The sequence below is a fragment of the Gigantopelta aegis genome, chromosome 14, assembly GCF_016097555.1.
Source record: "Gigantopelta aegis isolate Gae_Host chromosome 14, Gae_host_genome, whole genome shotgun sequence".
In the NCBI taxonomy this organism is placed as follows: domain Eukaryota; kingdom Metazoa; phylum Mollusca; class Gastropoda; order Neomphalida; family Peltospiridae; genus Gigantopelta; species Gigantopelta aegis.
Window position 1 is genome coordinate 47,668,069 of NC_054712.1, and position 18,277 is coordinate 47,686,345.

Genomic DNA, 18,277 nt, shown 5'->3' on the forward strand with positions numbered 1-18,277 from the left:
GGTTGGTTGCATAAAAAAGATCCCTTGCTGCTTATTGAAAAGAGTAGCCTATGAAGTGGCAACAGCGGGTTTCCTCTATCAATATCTGTGTGTGGTCCTTAACCATATGTCTGACGCCATATAACCGTAAACTAAATGGGTTGAGTGCGTCGTTAAATAACACATTTCTTTCTGAGACCATTATAACGTAATGCTTGGTCATATTTGCAGGGCAGACTAACCCTTTTTGTTAACGGTGTATTCTCCTGGTACAAGATTGGTGTATTGTGTGTTATATTTATAGTGCTTTAAAGTGCAGAAATCGAAGTCCCTTAAAAAACTGTTTTCAGTTTGCAGCCATTGTAAGATGTTTCTTTGTGGCAAACTAAAACTACATTTTAAATATATTTTCTCCTTTATAATACCAATTTCTGTATATCCAGTGTCGTGTGTTGTTAGGTCTCACTACACAGATGTCATTTGCCATTGATTAATCCAGATACCGACTCCAACCCATGAGTGATTGCTCCGCAAGGCTCAATGAGTAGGTGTAAACCACTTGCACCGACCAGTGATCCATAACTGGTTCAACAAAGGCCATGGTTTGTGCTATCCTGCCTGTGGGAATCGCAACTAAAAGATCCCTTGCTGCTAATCGGAAAGAGTAGCCCATGTAGTGGCGACAGCGGGTTTCCTCTCAAAATATGTGTGGTTCTTAACCATATGTCTGACGCCATATAACCGTAAATAAAATGTGTTGAGTGCGTTGTTAAATAAAACATTTCTTTCTTTCTTTTTTTTCTGCCATTGAAACCCATGTTAAATTGCCCATCTTCAAACGAAGATTGCCAATAGAACGGGTTCTCGTTGGCACTAACAACATACACCATTGCGAACATACATTATATAAGCATTTATTTTCACTCCAAAATTGAGAACATTTTCGTCTCAGTTTTTTGCTATATGACCGCATCTGGCTGTAGTACCGATCCGAACAGGTGGTTCATTAACCGATTCACTCCGGCTGTCTCTTGCGCTATACACTCGTGTCCCAAAAGGTCGATGCACAATATTACAAAATAACATGGGCAAAATACAGCCAGAAGGCTTACCATTAAACACATACTAGTATATTGTTTTAATTCTTCACCATTTCCTAGAAGTGAATATGTGAACCATAGCATGTGTCACAATTAGGAACTATTGTGGACCGTGATGAATGAACATTCACCCGGAAGTGATCTGTGTAGTGAGACCTTAATGTTTGTAGCAGTTATTTTTCATTTTGCTTTGTAATTAAAATATAAAGTCTCGTACATGTACGTACGTACGGAAGTATTAGAAGGTAAAATCAGGTTTCGGCTCCTACAAACGTTAGGACGACAACAAACACTTTGTTTATACAGACATTAATATACTCTTCAAAAGAAGAAACGCAAAACCACATTGTCGTAACATTTGGAGAATTGATTTAATTATTGAATGGTGAGTCCGATAATTACCAAATGTTGCAGGATTGTTCACAATTCACTCTAGTCCATTGTGAGTAAGTGATAGGACACCCCACCAAGGTCAAGGTCATCTGGAGTCAATACCGGGTGTGGCCTCCGCGTGTGTTGACAACTGCCTGGCACCGCCTGCCCATTGAAGCAACCAGAGTACGGATGACGTCCCGGGGGATGGTGGCCCACTCGGCCTGCAAGGCTGCTGCCAGCTCGGGCAGGGTCTGGGGCTGTGGTTGTCGCTGTCGGAGGCGTCTGTCCAACTCGTCCCATAGATGCTCAATTGGGTTCAAATCCGGTGATATCGATGGCCAAGGAAGGACATTAATGTTGTTGTTCTGTAGGAAAGCCGTTGTGAGACGTGCTGTGTGAGGCCTGGCGTTGTCATGTTGGAACACTGCGTTGGCGTTGGCCATAACTGGAACGATGTGTGGCCGGAGGATCTGGTCAATGTAGCCCTGTGCATTCAGGTTGCCCTGCACGTGGACCAGGTCAGTTCTGCCAGTGTGTGAGATGGCTGCCCACACCATGACACTACCCCCCGCCAAATCTGTCCACTTCCTGCACGCAGTTTGCCGCATAACGTTCACCACGACGCCTATACACGCGACATCTTCCATCATGACGTCGGAGCAGAAATCGGGACTCGTCACTGAACCACACCTGTCTCCATCGCAGTTGAGGCCATTGTCGATGAATCTGGCACCACTGCAGTCGGAGTCGACGGTGTTGTGGTGTTAAGATGACACCTCGAACTGGACGTCTGGCACGAATTCCTACCTCACGTAGGCGGTTCCGTACGGTCTGGTCGGATATCCTGCGCAAACCTGGTATTGCTGCGGCTGTGGAGTTGGCAGTAGTCAATCGTTCCCGAAGGTGGCGTACCCGGATGTAGCGGTCCTGCCCGGGGGTAGTGACCCGTGGTCGACCGGATCTAGGGAGGTCACGTGTTGATCCATGTTGCTGGTAACGGTCCCACAGTCTGGAGATGGTGCTTGGGGACACATGGAATGCCCTGGCAACGGCCGTTCTGGATTCGCCTGCGTCTAGTCGGCCGATGGCATTGTTTCTCTGCGGTTCACTGAGACGTGGCATGTCCTGGATTGTCAACTGTCGGCCAGATACAGAGGCCAGGCAAGCGAACACCCTGCACTTTTATACTGTCGGTGTTCATGTTGCACGTGCAGACAACGCACGTGCAGTGGTGACATGGTTTGCACGTGGCTGCGTTTTTGCGAATATTCACATTTTGGAACTTTATTGTACAGTAGCTGCGTTTTATCGAATGTAACCGTGGGAATGTGTTTGGGACATGCAATGACCTTATATTCACAAAGCATGAACCGGTAGGAAACATAAAATCGGAGTTATAACCCATTTGTACCCTTTTGCGTTTCTTTTTTTGAAGAGTATATTGTAAACAGGACAATATATTTAAAATACGCAATTGTAGTCATAAAAAAGACTTTGTATGTCGTACACGTGTTACAACACAATGGCAGAAACTTATGCTGGTCCTTTAATCAACTTCTAAAATAACTCTCTCCCCACCCCACTCCCCGGCCCCCACCCGGCCTGGTAGATAATTCTGAGCCATGGAGTCCATTATATATATATATATATATATATATATATATATTAAGTTTACAAACCCCCGTGGTCTAGTGGATAAGCTGCTGGACAATCAACCTGACGACAGTGATTCAAATTCCGTCAAAGCTGGCTCACACTTTCATTCATCTTTCTCATCTATCACCCTCTGCCTATCATTCTCATGATTTTGATACAAAAACAAATCCAATATTTCCCACGATTTAAATCTGTTTCTACCTGATTCTCTTAACAATGGCAGAAGTAACCACTGAACACTCACTGAAGTGGTCAAACTAAGTCCACAGCTGATTTAAAGAATGCGAAATGGCAGGTGTGTGTGGTACGGATGGCCACAAGAGACAAGCACCTGTCGCAGTTGGAGAGACAAGGAGTAGGATGTGGAGGCGGACAGCGAAATACATTGAAGGATAGGAGAATTGCCAGATCGGGAAAAATAGAGATAATTCAAAGGAGAAAATTCAGGCGGCAGTAGGATAATAACAAAAGGCTTTTTAAAAAGGAGAAGTTTACAAACCTTTCGAGTCCCCACTCGCTCCAGACAATGCTGGGTTTTGAAGATCTTCTAACAGATTGTTTATTTCCTCTGTTTTCAAGTTCAGCTCCTTTTTCTGAACACAATATCAACAACATTCATTATTAACACAATCATCCACTTATATAGAGTAGGATGGAGGATGGTTTGTGTGTGTGTGTGTGTGTGTGTGTGTCTGTGTGTGTCTGTGTGTATGTCTGCCTGTCTGTTTGTGTATATATCTATCTATCTATCTATCTATATATATATATATATATATATATATATATATATATATATATATATATATATATATATATATATATATATATATGTATATATATGCTCCTGAATAACGCTATAAAAGGCTAAGTGTAATTGGTCGATATTTAGATTGTTATTTATAGATGAAATGTCACCTGGACATGGGAGTTCACGCAATGCTGTTAGATCTACTGCTAGACCAGCAGAGCCAATTTTAATCAGATTGGAGTGTTCTATGACTGACCTGCCTCCGTATGGCGAGCCACGTTTCGAGGATGAGCTCCATGTTGTCTCGGATCCTCCACCTCCTCAGAATGTCCAGCCTCTCCTCCTCGGACATCTCCGCTGGCCAGCTGTCGTCAGAGAAACAAACACAACTCACACTTAAACGGGCTTAGTCACTCGCACAGAGTACCGGTGTAAAAGGAACGCAGGTCCGTAGGACCTCGGTTCCTAGGAACTGTAGTCCTATCGGACCTCCATAGCTTAGGAACCATAGTCCTACCCGGACTTTCATTCCTGGTTTATTTTAAAGTTGTTTTTATCCTAGGACTTGTATTCCTACCGGACTTAAATTCCTTCTACAGAAGTGACAGAAATACTAGTCCGGCACATTAGATGCCCGTTTATTATACTTTGCAATTTGCACGAGCAGCCAGAAAGACACGAGAAAAAAGTGAGGTTTTGGCAGCCTTCCCTTGTAGTGTGATGGATAAGTGTATGAGTCCCTTACTATTATTGTGTTCAAATCTCCATGTCAAAAAATATTTTTAAGTTTGAATATCACCTTAATATTTTTTTACGTCAAAGACTTGTGGATCAGACACGTAAGTGAATTTTTGTAATCGTCTTACATTTGTGTTACAATATTGAAGTAGGACGAATAAAATTGCACTTTACTTACCGTTTATTATTTAGAATATACATTTCCATTCACCTGAAGTGTTTTTTTGTAATCCTGGTAATCCTGGTTTTTGTAATACCACAAAATGCATTTTTCTTGTTTCTTAAAAACGCACGCATGTTTGAGAAAAAACCCGTTGAGCAGACAAGGTCTAATCTATTTTTAGACGGGATATTTCCATTTCAATGTCACAGACGTTGGTATACCACGTTACCGTTATCATTTTGGTTCGGTTTGTTTTCTCGTGCACGGTTCGCGCAATCAACATCCGATTTGTTGTTGTTCATTTGTGAGATTTTTCTTCACAGTTCGTGAACATTTTCAGTAACAATAAAGTTCAGACAAGTAAGTGTCTCAATACAAAACGTTACAAACCCTTAAAACCAATAATTTTGCTAAGTCTTACGATATTTGGAGAGGGGATACAACCAGGACAGAACAGTTGGAACATGTCCAGGAGAGGTGAAAAGAACGCACCCCAAGTCTGTGCGCACTCTGTGAAATTTGTCGTGACGTAGGCATTGTTGTGCTTCGAGCGACATCTACCGGTGACATCAGAATACTAACTTTCAAAATTAGTTCAAGCAATTGGGACATGGGGATTCCCATGGTATTTATCGATATAAAACCTGCTTTTTCACTCCATTTGATAAAAACAGGTTTGTAGATTAACCAAATTATAATTTATTTTCGCTGGATGGAACTAGGGTGTGCGGCTTTAAGTCTGTGGGACGTGCAGTTCGAGGACTTTTATTCCTGGTACTCCTAGTCCACAGGACTTTCAATCCTAGTATTCCTAGTCCTCTGGAATTTATTTCCGATAGTTTGCTTATTACATATATATGACTCCTGAAAATCCCTGAAATAAAACTTTAAAAACTGTACTTAGTTCTAGTAGTTAGTACTTATAACTAGTACTATAATTACCAGTTACTACAATATAAAATAACAGGAATAATAAGCATGAAAATTTGATTTTTTATTGATGAACAATTAAATAGCATCAAAACACTTGAAATTAGTTATCACTGACTGCCTTATGGCAGTTTCGACCATAAAAAGCATAAGATATGAGTTGGGGAAAGGGTCTCTATTATAATACTTGGCCGTTAGGAACATCATAAGCGTTTGATACTGGGTGGAGGTGTGAGTCGGGGGGGGGGGGGGGGGGTGTCACGTCACTCCCCCAGTGGGGGTGGGGTGGGGTGGGCAATGGACACGTTCGGGCAAAATGAGCTGACCTAAAATATTCACCATGCATTTCCATAATTTTACTCACAATATTAGTTGTAATCCATGTACAAATGCAGACTGATTTGTTTGGAATCCTATATAGCGTCTTGGTGGTAATGCGAATATAAATATACGTTGTGTTCTAGATTTGGACATTTTCGTTTCATTCGGACAACAATGATCAGCATGCCTCCCCCATCCCTCTCCCAACAAGGGAGTCTGAATGCCTATTGCGACCAAAACGGTCAGGTGTAAAAGTGTCATGAGTAGTTAGTCTGTTTAAAAGGATCTTTGTAAATTGTGTGTGCATATTATTAACAGTATGATAATTGTTCTATGATTACTGTTTTGTTTTAGTCGGTCTAGTAGCCCATTGAGCTGCTAAAACCCACTCTTAGTAATTGATATTTCTATTAATTGATAAACATTAATGAAAACCATTTAACATATTTGTTTGTCGATGGTATGGTTTGTTGGGACTAAGATATCATAGAGGCTAGAGTCTGATATGTTATATGTTAAACCAAATTAATTTTTAAAATGAGCAAAATTGACAAAGCAGGCACATGTTCAGTAAGCTATGCAGGGGAGAGGTCAAGAAATGTGTTTTGAAGAGGGGTGTTTAGAATACGCCACCCCACCGCCACACCCTATGTACACGCGCCTGCAACATTATTGTCAGAAAGGCACAAACTTAAAATTATATAATAACAAGATAATGTATATAACGCAAATATCACATTTTTATAGTTAAATTATTATAACTATTATTATTATTATCATTATTATTTATTATTATTATTATTATTATTATTATTATTATTATTATTATTATCAAATACCAATATATAATATCTAACAGATAATTGTGTTGGTATATCATATGGGCAAGTTATACTTATTTGCGAGTACTAATATGCTTCGAATTATGGTAAATGTTTTTGAGTTTTATTAGTTGGAACAACACGCAGTGAATAAAGACCTTGGTTCTGCTCATGTAATAAGGTCAACAAAATGTGTACAAACTCTTGCAAATTATATAAATTGAAAATATTGGAATAAACAGAAAACATTTAACTAAAGAGCGGCGCTAATATCCTAAGTTAATTAAATAAACCAAAAAGGAAACTGTTTTTCGTTTTGTTTACATTTATAATTTAATTTTTATGTGTACGACCGGACTTAAATTTTGACTGTGCAGGAATGCAAGTCCGGCCCGGACTTCATATCCTGGCAGTCAGACCAGTATTCCTAAGGAACGTAAGTCCTAGGACTTGCATTCGTAGGTATATTAGACCTAGGACCTGCATTCCTAGGAGATTAAGTCCAGGCAGACCACTGTTCCTACGGACTTGCATTCCGTTTACACCGGCCTCGGCGATGTAGTGGTTAAGCCATCGGACATAAGGCTGGTAGGTACAGGGTTCGCAGTCCGGTACCGGCTCCCACCAAGAGCGCGTTTCAACGACTCAATGGGTAGGTAGGTGTAAGACCACTACACCGACTTCTCTCTCTCTCTCTCTCTCTCTCTCTCTCTCTCTCTCTCTCTCTCTCTCTCTCTCTCTCGCTCTCCCTCTCTCTCTCTCTCTCTCTCTCTCTCTCTCTCTCTCTCTCTCTCTCTCTCTCTCTCTCTCTCTCTCTCTCTCTCTCTCTCCTAGACACACGTCAGATAACTGAGGTATATGCCCAAGACAGCGTGCTTGAACCGTAATTGGATATACCACTATTATAAGCACGAAAATAAATTGAAATGAAATAAAATATCTCACAAAGTTTGGGGGGGTGGGGGTTGTTGGGGTTGTTTTTTTTTTTTTGTGTTTTTTGTGTTTTTTTGTTTGTTTGTTTATATGTTGTTGTTGAGTTATTATTCTTTTTAATATATTGTTTTTCTTGGGTTTTTTTTTTTTCTTTGGTTGTTTTGTTGGGTTTTTCCCTAAAAAAAAAACCCTGACGATGATAAATCCCAGTAATAAATCAAAACTATATTTTTTAAAATTAAACTTTGTTAGAGAAGAATTGACATACATTACCAATCTTCCTTTAAACATATTTAATACCGTATCTCAGCTCAAGTCTGATGCCAAAAGATGTTTTAGTAAATTCTTGAATGTATGTAGCCATGACCTACTGTGAGGTGCTGTGTCTACTGTGTCAGTAGAGAGCTGATCGTAACCATGATATATGGTTCCAACTCCGCAATATAGGAAGACTGCCACTTTTATAACGCGTTAGTACATGCGCCAAAAACCGTTCTAAGGCTTCCGTAAACACAGAGACATCTTAATGCGCACACGGTTGTACATAGAATAAGATTTGAAAGTAACGAGCCGTAAAACAATTTAGTATGTGTGATATTGTAGGCTACGTGTATATTTTTAATACTGAAATTCAAAATTCCTAATGATTTTAACATTATAAAAACTGATTAGTATTCGAATTGTTCATAAACAAAGCAACAACAACAAAAAAAAGTAGGCTAGGTCAAACCGAACGTGAATGACACATATTCTATAATTATGAACTTACTAATAAGTATCCGAATGTTATAAAGTTAGTAAGTAGCGTACACCAACGTGTTTGCTTTCACAGTTAAGGAATGACGTAATGCCATTGTCTACGTCATGTTTCGGCTGTAAACAAAAAACAATGTTCAGGAGGGCGATCACGAATAAAACAACTTGACTGTTTTCCATTCATTCTTATCCAATCATATCAGACAAAGAAAAGGTATTTTATTCTGTGGAATGAATGTTTTAAGAAGAGAAACCTGGTGCCGCCACACAGGTTTCCCTACTTCTGAATAATAGCAGGTATCTTGTATTAGAACGGCTTCAGAATGAGCTAAGTGACATCCGGAGAGGACAATTATATGAAACCAGGGGCCTAATTCACAAAGGTCTCTTAGGCTCTGCTAGACAACAAAGCATCCTCTTTGCAAGTATTTTAGCATTGCACTGCGAGATCGCAAAGTTGCGAGAGTTTAGTGAATTAGGCCCCTGCTTTTTTGTATTCTTCATCATATAAGTTAACCAAAAGGTTTTGGTAAACAGGCTTCTGGTGGTGTGTGTGGCAAATATGGGGTCAAAGTTGGGCCCCCTCCCAAAAACAAGGCGATATTAGTCGTTTTATATTAGTTTTAATATGTTTAGAAACATGCTGAATCTAATGTCTATGTAAAAAAAAAAAAATGTCCCTGACGGTGGGAGTGGCACTTAGCTCATTCTGAGGCTGGTCTATATACCGGTATGTAATTTCCTGTGACAGGACAGCACAAACCACAACTTTTAATATGTAAGCATTGGCTGACATTTCAGCCATCTAGTTGAGTGTTGTCATTCTGCATTGATTTTCACATCGTAGTTACCAAGTGACTGTACTTCCTAAAACTGCGGTCTGGCGGTTCTCTTAATATTGTAATATGTATTAAGACAATTTCTGTTGTCATAGAAATTGCACAGAAAAGATATGCTTGCAAAAGTACTTAGAGGTGGGCAACTTAGAGACGAAATGACTGCAGCCTCCATAGCCGATCTGTTCCAATATGGCTGCTTTACTGGTGAGTCTGCAACTTATTGTTACATGTCACCAATACTAATAAAGACTGACAACACATACGTGTTCACACACACACACACACACACACACACACACACACACACACACACACACTGGTTGCTTATGTTTAGTAATTAACTATATACCGCAGTATTATGGAGTAAATCCGCTGTTGTGGGTGGCCACAGATCATGTGGACAGTTCTAACATTGTGAAGATATAATTAACTGTATACCGCAGTATTATGGAGTAAATCCGCTGTTGTGAGTGGCCACAAATCATGTGAACAGTTTAACATTGTGAAGATATAATTAACTGTATACCGCAGTATTATGGAGTAAATCCGCTGTTGTGAGTGGCCACAGATCATGTGGACAGTTCTAACATTGTGAAGATATAATTAATTCTCGACGTACTGGTCCATATAATTAAATTCGGTTACATTTTCTATTATGGCCAATTTTGTACTACACTTGTGAAATATGTAGGCGCACAAAAATAAGGGGAGAGTGGATGTCCTCGACGACCATAAGTATACGAGGCGGGGGGAGGGGGGCGGGCGGGGAATTGCCGCCCTCCCCCTAGTGCTGGAGCGAAACCTCAAAATCGGGCAAACATTATACGGATATTCCAGCAAAATGTGCTAACCTGAGACCTTTTTACCATGTATTTCCATCATTCTACCTTCAAAATTAGTTGTAATCCATGTAAAAATGCATAGTGATTCGTTTGCAACCCTATATAGTTATAATCACAGGGGATAACCGCATGCGGGTAACTGTAGTTACTCGCATTCAATATGGCTGGAATTGTTTTTGCATTTACGATAGTTTGACACCCAATAGCCGATATATTTTTCGTGCTGGGGTGTCGTTAAACATTCATTCATTCATTCATTCATTCATTCCAATATGGCTGAGGACGCACATGATGAGTATTAATCAATGTGAATTTCTGTATTTCTAAGCAGTACATTCACATTTTAATAGAGCGTATCGGCAGTTAGTTTAGTATGAATATATTTTGAATCAATGAATTAAGGATAAGTTGTGTAATTCGGCTGATAATGAAATCAAAAAGTTAGGCATGATGAAGGTAACTTCGAAGCGATGAGGTAGGTAACTCTCTAGTCAGCTTCAGTTGGGATGCGGGTATCTGACAAAAGGGAAACTGCAATGATGAGCGTAACTGTAGGATTAGAGTAACTGCTGTAGTTGTCTCTTCATAATGATTTCCATGTGCGTCTAGAAACAATTAGTAAAAAAAAATAAAAAATCTTATGCTTTCCCCTTCATTTCGTTTCCAGATTATTACATGTACTATTTGTGCAATACATCCTCCGCCCGAGTTAATACTATTTTGAAACACACCATTAAAATGCACATGTAACGCTCAAGGGGGTGGGTGGGTGGGTGTAGGTCCAAACGTTATGTGGTGTTAGAGGAGGGTGGGTGGGTGTATTTAACAGCACTGTTTTAACTGTTTTTTATTATTACTTTTTTTTTTTCATAAACGCTCTGTCATGGTGACAATGTTTAACGTAGGCCTAGTTAGTTTTAGCTAGACGTAAACACACAATAAGGATTATAAATCGAGTAGCAATCCGTATCTGCGCTTTCCCAAATTGCAAAACAGTACGTTAAAATTACATTACACCCATCGCTGACTTGTTTGTGAATGGGGGGGGGGGGGTCCAAACGGTACGTAATATTTGGGGGGCGTATGGTCTAGCGTTACATAGAGAAGACTAAACAAGTTCCCGTGTGAGACCGTTTATATTACGAGTTTACTTTTAATCGTACATCACGATCGAAAGTGAGTGATGTACGATTAAAAACACACGAGTTGTAATATAAACGGTCTCACACGGGAACGAGTATAATATTTCATTTATTACACCTTATATCAATGAACAAAAATGACGTCATGTTGTGGCTATTTCATTTAGCTATTTATTAATGAAACTTTGCATTCCTACGCCACACATCTATCAATGACGTTTACACAAGCAATATTGTAAACATATTCAAGGCTAAACTAAAGTATTAAAATATATATTTTGTTAAATTGGAACGGCCCCATTGTGAATAACGGCGGAGGGCGGCGACAAATGTTGCCTTCGGTTTAATAACAAACATTGGGGCACTAAAGCAAGTTGGAGGGGCACCAAGGCAAACCTTTCCTTCAAAAGAGGGGCACGAAGGCAACTTACTTTCTATCACGTTTCTCAGACAAAAATGATTTCACCTTATGATTTTGGACTCTAGCGTACGCATTTTGTTGAATACGGATGCCTTGATATGTGTGTGGTTGTCATTCATTTGTACTGACTGGGCAGTAGCTCGAATATCTTCTGGTCCTAGCCCGCGGTCACGGCCAAACTCGCGCTCTGCAAGTCCACAGCTAATAACTATATCAAATGGCAAAACTAAGTTTAGTTGAAGCATTCTTACCTGAAGACGTTGGACAGCTTCGCACATTTGGCTGCTGCCAAGCTAAGCTCTAGTTTTGTTTGTTTATTTTTTGTTGTTGTTTTGTTTTAATTCTCCCTTGCCGGGGCATTTCGATTGTTTTTTGTTGTTGTTTTGTTTTAATTCTCCCTTGCCGGGGCATTTCGATTGTTTTTTGTTGTTGTTTTGTTTTAATTCTCCCTTGCCGGGGCATTTCGATTGTTTTTTGTTGTTGTTTTGTTTTAATTCTCCCTTGCCGGGGCATTTCGATTGTTTTTTGTTGTTGTTTTGTTTTAATTCTCCCTTGCCGGGGAATTTCGATTGTTTTTTGTTGTTGTTTTGTTTTAATTCTCCCTTGCCGGGGCATTTCGATGTTCAACAACAAAATACAAAACTGAATGGAAAGCGTGCGTGCGTGCGTGATTCGGTAAATATCGAGAGTATATTTTAATTTTAATTTTGGTATAATTCGACTTTAAATTTTCGTTTGGGGTAATTGTCCTTTCATCTTTCAGAGTTTGGGTAATATGTCGGACTATTTCAATCTTGATTATCAAGACATAAAGCTACATTATAGTATTACAGAATAGAGTATGAGATTACCGTCGAGTCATTTCATCTTATATTCATATTAAAGTAATCAATCACCCAATTTTGAATTATTTCTGACTTGAACGGCATTCTGCATCGAATAGTTACCCTTATCCAACCGTAACAGATACCCACATCCTCATGATGTCAACACTTTCAGTTACCAACATCACACTCAATTTTTGAGGTCCGTTATCTAATTCCCAAATACGATTTTTTAAAAACGTATGCTTCAAAAATGCTTATTTTATATATTTCATGAAGTCTCTGTATTTTGGACATCTAAAAAATGCCCGTTAAGAATGGAAATTCACATTGATTAATACCCATCATTTGCGTCCTCCGCCATATTGGATGCGAGTAACTACAGTTTTTTTTTTATTTCATTCCTCCATCCCACCTTCTATAGGTAGTACTAAACCAAATAACTTCCGGCTGGGTCAAAGTTCGAGGTGCACCCAACTTTTGATAGAGAAATGAACACCACAAGTCCTGTGATGGTGATAAATGTGAGTGTGTTGGTTATATAAAAAAAAATTGTTTCATCTGGGCAAAAAATTTATGCAGTTTTATTTCATGTAGTACCACTGTCAAGTAGCCTTGTGCTTGAAACATGTATGGGGTACCTGCAAAAACAAGTACTCAAATTTTGTGCGGAACTAGGGTAGTCATAGACGCTACCCGTTATCTCAGAAAAGAGCAGCTTGACCCCCAATTTTTTCTGATTCACTTTAAGGGTGAGGGGTGGTAGTATTTATATCCGTGGCGTTTATGTCGATTGATACGCTACAGGTAGGAGTTTTAGCCACATATGTTACCATTGTCGTCTATGGGATTTGATTCGGTAGTGTATACCCTATAGAGCTACTCTGTTGAGTGGCAACAGATAGAGAATCAGGTATACAAAAGGGTCACTTTGAGGGTGTAACTGCCCCTATACACCCACCCACTGGGGACGACCTTGTAAACTGCCATCTTACATGCTTATGGGTAAAAAAAGAAGTTGAAACAAAAATCAAAATTGTAAGCAATCTTTATTACTACTACACAGCATGACATTGCAATTTCCCGCTTTTTTTTTTTAACACCGCAGACAACAACCGCAAACGCACGTCAGTATTAAATACAATGGGGGACCCACGAACTGTGGCAGTAGTGGTCGGGAGAGTTGTGGTAGCTTCCACTTCCGAAGATGTTCACGGCGCTGTAGTAGGCCTTGGCGATGCTGTCGCAGAACTGCTTGGTGACGGCGTCCATATCGAAGATGAACCTCTTGCCGGCGCTGTGACAGACGCTGATGGCGTTGTGGTAGAGACGGACGTCGCACTGGTGCTTACTCACGCCGTGTGACACACCCTGTTCAACAAAAGGCGGGGTCGTTAAAGAGACAATCTCTAGTTTGATTCCAATGTTAAAAGGACTATCAGGGCTGAGTTTTAGTCCTAGCAAAAACTTCCGTTTGTCTCTCCACCCCACCCCCCAACATTCTGCGTTTTCCTGTGTTTTAAAGCAGTCTTATTTTAATATATTTTAAATATAAAGCATTTTACGGATAAATAAATCTGGGAATGACCTTTGATAGAATTACTTCAAATTTCGTTTGCCGTTGAAAAAAATAATAAAGTCGTTTGTACGAAATCATTTTAGACAAATATTATGAGGTCCAGAAATGAATCTTTTAAATTTCATCCAATGTTAATTGTAAAGTTTTTTGAACACTTTGACTTCTATACAAAATTTTTAAGATATACTTAACTTGATTTTATATATTGTATTATACTTTTCCCCCACAGCTCCTTACACAGTGGTTTTACATAAATATATATAAATAATATTTTCATATACTTACCATTTTTGACACCCAATAGCCGATGTGTATTTTTGTGCTGGGGTCTCGTTAAATATTCATTCATTCATTCATTCATTCATTTGCATTGGTTATAGAGATATACACATTCTAAGCAAGAAAATGTAAGAAAATTGTAATTTTAATAATGTAAATATTCTTCTTCTTTTTGTTGCCGAAACTAAAATCTTTTAAAATGGCTACACATTTAGGATAGTCCCTTTAAAGGTACATTCCTGAGTTTGCTGCAATTTTAAAATATTATCGACTAACAGAGACTTTTTAACGATTGTAATTACATATCAAATATATTTTTCTACATAAAATATTAGTGGCTGTATATTAAACGTGTTTCTGGTCGTTCTATTATTTGTACTAGGTTAAATTTCATTTTATTTCCTAAAAATCCAGTTTGGGCTTCTTACAAATATTAAGACGACCAGAAACACATTGAATATGCAGACGCTGGTATTCTAAACAAAAAAATACATTTAATATGTAAGTTTAATCGTAGAAATATTTTATTATTCGGAAACTGACAATGCAGCAAACTCAGGAATGTCCCTTTAAGATGGTATGGATAAATGTTTCTAAGTGTTTCTAGTCATTCTAAAGATTGTCTTAGCCTAAATCCGATTTTACATCCCATTTATTTCGTACATAACAAACCAAGAAATCGGTAAATTCATAAAATGTGGCAAACTGGCTGTCTGTTGCTAAATAGGACTAAAACGTGTGTTTTGTTTAACGACACCATTAGAGCGCATTGATTAATTAATCATCGGCCATTGGATGTCAAACATTTCGTAATTCTGACACGTAGTCATGAGAGAAAACCCGCGACATTTTCCCTAATGCAGCAAGGAATATTTTATATGCACTTTGCCACAGACGGGAAAACACATATCACGGCCTTTGACCACTTGTGGTGAACTGGTTGGAACGAGAAAAACCCAATCAGTTGAATGGATCCACCGAGGTGGTTCGATCCTGCGACGCAAGCTCCTCAAGCAAGCACTCAGCCGACTGAGTTAAATCCCGCCCCCTAGATAAGACTGTCAGAGACAGACAAGTTGCACAAAGACAGCAAACCTGTCGGCAACACTTTATCGACATGACGTTACGAATGCGCCTTTTATCGACATGACGTTACGAATGCGCCTTTTATCGACATGACGTTACGAATGCGCCCAGTTCCATCAGTCGTTCTCTACACATTCCCAAATAAAAATACATTTGTTCTGCTATTAAATTAAATTATTTGGCTTTAAGTTTTAGTGATTTCCTCCTTTTCGTCCTTAAATTTTAGTGATTTCCTCCTTTTCGTCCTTAAGTTTTAGTGATTTCCTCCTTTTCGTCCTTAAGTTTTAGTGATTTCCTCCTTTTCGTCCTTAAGTTTTAGTGGCCATATAGTTGAAAGTATAAAGTTTACCATTTAAAGAAAAAGTCAATAAACAATGTTGGTGGGAAGCCTCCATTAGACAAATCGAGATTGCATCATTAATGGTTCTCTTAGCAAAGATTTGACGTTCACTGACCAATGTTTTCTACTCTGTCATGCACAACAATACAACATATTATATAAATTATAATATACATTAAAAAGACCTTTCAACTCATTTTATCTATTACTATTTGAATATTGCCATACCAAGAATCTGTTAATTTGAAGTGGAGCAGTGAAAAGACCCCACCCTCACCCCTATAGATAAATTAATAAATTATATTTATTTATTTTTTAAATGAAGATAAAAGATCCGGTCAAATTAGTACAGGATTATCTCCAGATGGAGGAAAAGGCACTAATCAACAAATGACACGCTTTCATATTTTCTAGAGAACAACTGCCTCCTTGCTCCCCGCTAGGTACTGTCTTGAATCACCAATAAAAATTCACCCCTAGGATCCCAGTGTCCATAAATACCCAGTGGCGGATCCAGAAAATTAATTTTGGGGTCCCCCAGTGACATGAGGTGGAATGCCAAGGGAACTTCGGGGAAGGTTTGGAGGGGGATCGTAAAAAAAAATGAGAATGAATATATTGCAAAATTTAGGGGGCGCCCCCCCTCGCCCCCCCCCCCCCCCGATCCGCCTCTGATACCCCCATACCTCACCCCCACCCAATTATGTTTACGCAACTGAGATTCTCGGTGTTCACACTCACACAATGATAGCAAATGTCATGTTTGTCACACGCATGACGAAATCTGCTTTTGTAGAAGAACGGCATGCCCAGTGGAATGCTGCATCCGTCCGTGACACCATGGTTACAGTCCAAGGCGGCAGCGCACGCCACGATCCCCACAAAAACACAAATATAAAACAGCGATGACATCCTGATCTGAAAATAGAAAGAAAAAATTATTTGCTAATGTTCCAAAAATGTTCTGTAGTGATGCTCCATTTCATCAAACATTGCCGTCGTAAACCATCCCCGTTTGTCCAGTTAATCGATTACAAGTTTCATGATCGAGAAAAACAATAGGCCACAGACGACAGTGATCTGTCCATACAAATATGTATGCGAGGAGGAGATGTAACTTTCTTGTGATGCAATTCTTGGCTGTGGAGCTGTTTTGTATTTTGAATTGTTACACTGGGTTTGACAGGGAAGGGGATGCAGTTTGTGAATATGTTTGTTAAAGGGACAGACCCTAGTTTTTAAACACTAAGGCATATTTTTCACTATTAGAGCCGTTTATGATCAACGAAATCAAACATTACTTATATTTTATTGTTTAGATTATCCATTTCCGTACAACCGAAGTGTTTCCGGTCATCCTGGTGTTTCTAATACGACAAAATGATTTTTTAATATTTTTTAAAAACGCAGGTGCGTCTGAGAAGTAACGTTGATGGAGTCGCGTTTTAATCTATTTTAAGGGCATTTATACGTCACAGACTCTTGTTTCAAACTGTTTTATCCAAATTTTGTTACAGGTTTGTAAATTAACCAAACTTAGTGTCCATTTTACGGGTTAAAACTAGAGTATAGGTGAAAAATATTCCTTAGTGTTTAAAAACTAGGGCCTGTCCCTTTAACATTGGATACCGCGTACTGTTATCACAACACCTGGAAGTCATGCGACATTTGTGTAAAAATGCACGTCCGTTAGTCCACGTGTGTTTATTTACATTGAAATGCCGAAAAACAAGAGCTGGACAACATGGGTCGTCCTTTTGAGTATGTATTGGCCCCGGTATGTTGATCAATTTCTTAAAGGGACTATCCCGAGTTTGTAGCCATTGTTTTTAGTACACACGTTGTATGTTGAGCAGCTTCTTAAAGGGACACTCTTGAGTTTGGTGCATTGTAAGATGTTTCCGACTAATAAAATATTTCTACGATTAAACTTACATATTAAAGGGACATACCCTAGTTTTTAAACATTAAGGCATAATTTTCACCTAGACTCTAGTTTCAACCCGTAAAAATAGACACTAAGTTTGGTTAATTTACAAACCTGTAACACATTTGAATACAACAGAGTGAAACAAAGAGTCTGTGACGTTGAAATACCCTTAAAAATTAAACTAAAACGCGACTCCATGACAGTTATTTCTCAGACGCACGTGCGTTTTTAAAAATATGAAAAATGCATTTTGTGGTATTAGAAACATCAGAATGACCAGAAACACTTCTCTTGTACGGAAATGGATAATCTAAACAATAAAATATAAGTAATATTTGATTTCAGTGATCACAAACGGTTCTAACAGTGAAAAATATGCCTTGGTGTTTAAAAATCTAGGGTATGTCCCTTTAAATATATTTTCTTGTTTAGAATATCAGTGTCTGTTAATTCAATGTGTTTCTGGTCGTCTTAA

General features: G+C 38.9%; 2 protein-coding genes across 2 annotated transcripts in view; both read right to left on the reverse strand.

Moving 5' to 3' along the window:
• The window catches only part of LOC121389534, a 14,781-nt gene extending 6,145 nt beyond the window's left edge, over window positions 1-8,636 (reverse strand). Inside the window, exons 1-3 of the mRNA XM_041521198.1 lie at window positions 8,534-8,636; window positions 4,115-4,223; window positions 3,610-3,703 (exon numbers count right to left, since the gene is read on the reverse strand). Coding sequence (XP_041377132.1) covers window positions 3,610-3,703; window positions 4,115-4,210 — 190 coding nt within the window. The 5' untranslated portion in view covers window positions 4,211-4,223; window positions 8,534-8,636. The remainder of the gene's footprint in view (window positions 1-3,609; window positions 3,704-4,114; window positions 4,224-8,533) is intronic.
• A 5,082-nt stretch (window positions 8,637-13,718) lies between these two features.
• LOC121389535 (conodipine-P1-like) lies at window positions 13,719-16,869 on the reverse strand. Its single transcript, XM_041521199.1, has 2 exons — window positions 16,614-16,869; window positions 13,719-13,959 (listed from the first exon to the last, which is right to left on the reverse strand). Exons 1-2 carry the CDS (start codon window positions 16,782-16,784, stop codon window positions 13,723-13,725), a joined length of 408 nt encoding a protein of 135 aa, XP_041377133.1. The 5' UTR covers window positions 16,785-16,869; the 3' UTR covers window positions 13,719-13,722.
• Window positions 16,870-18,277: the final 1,408 nt, after the last annotated feature.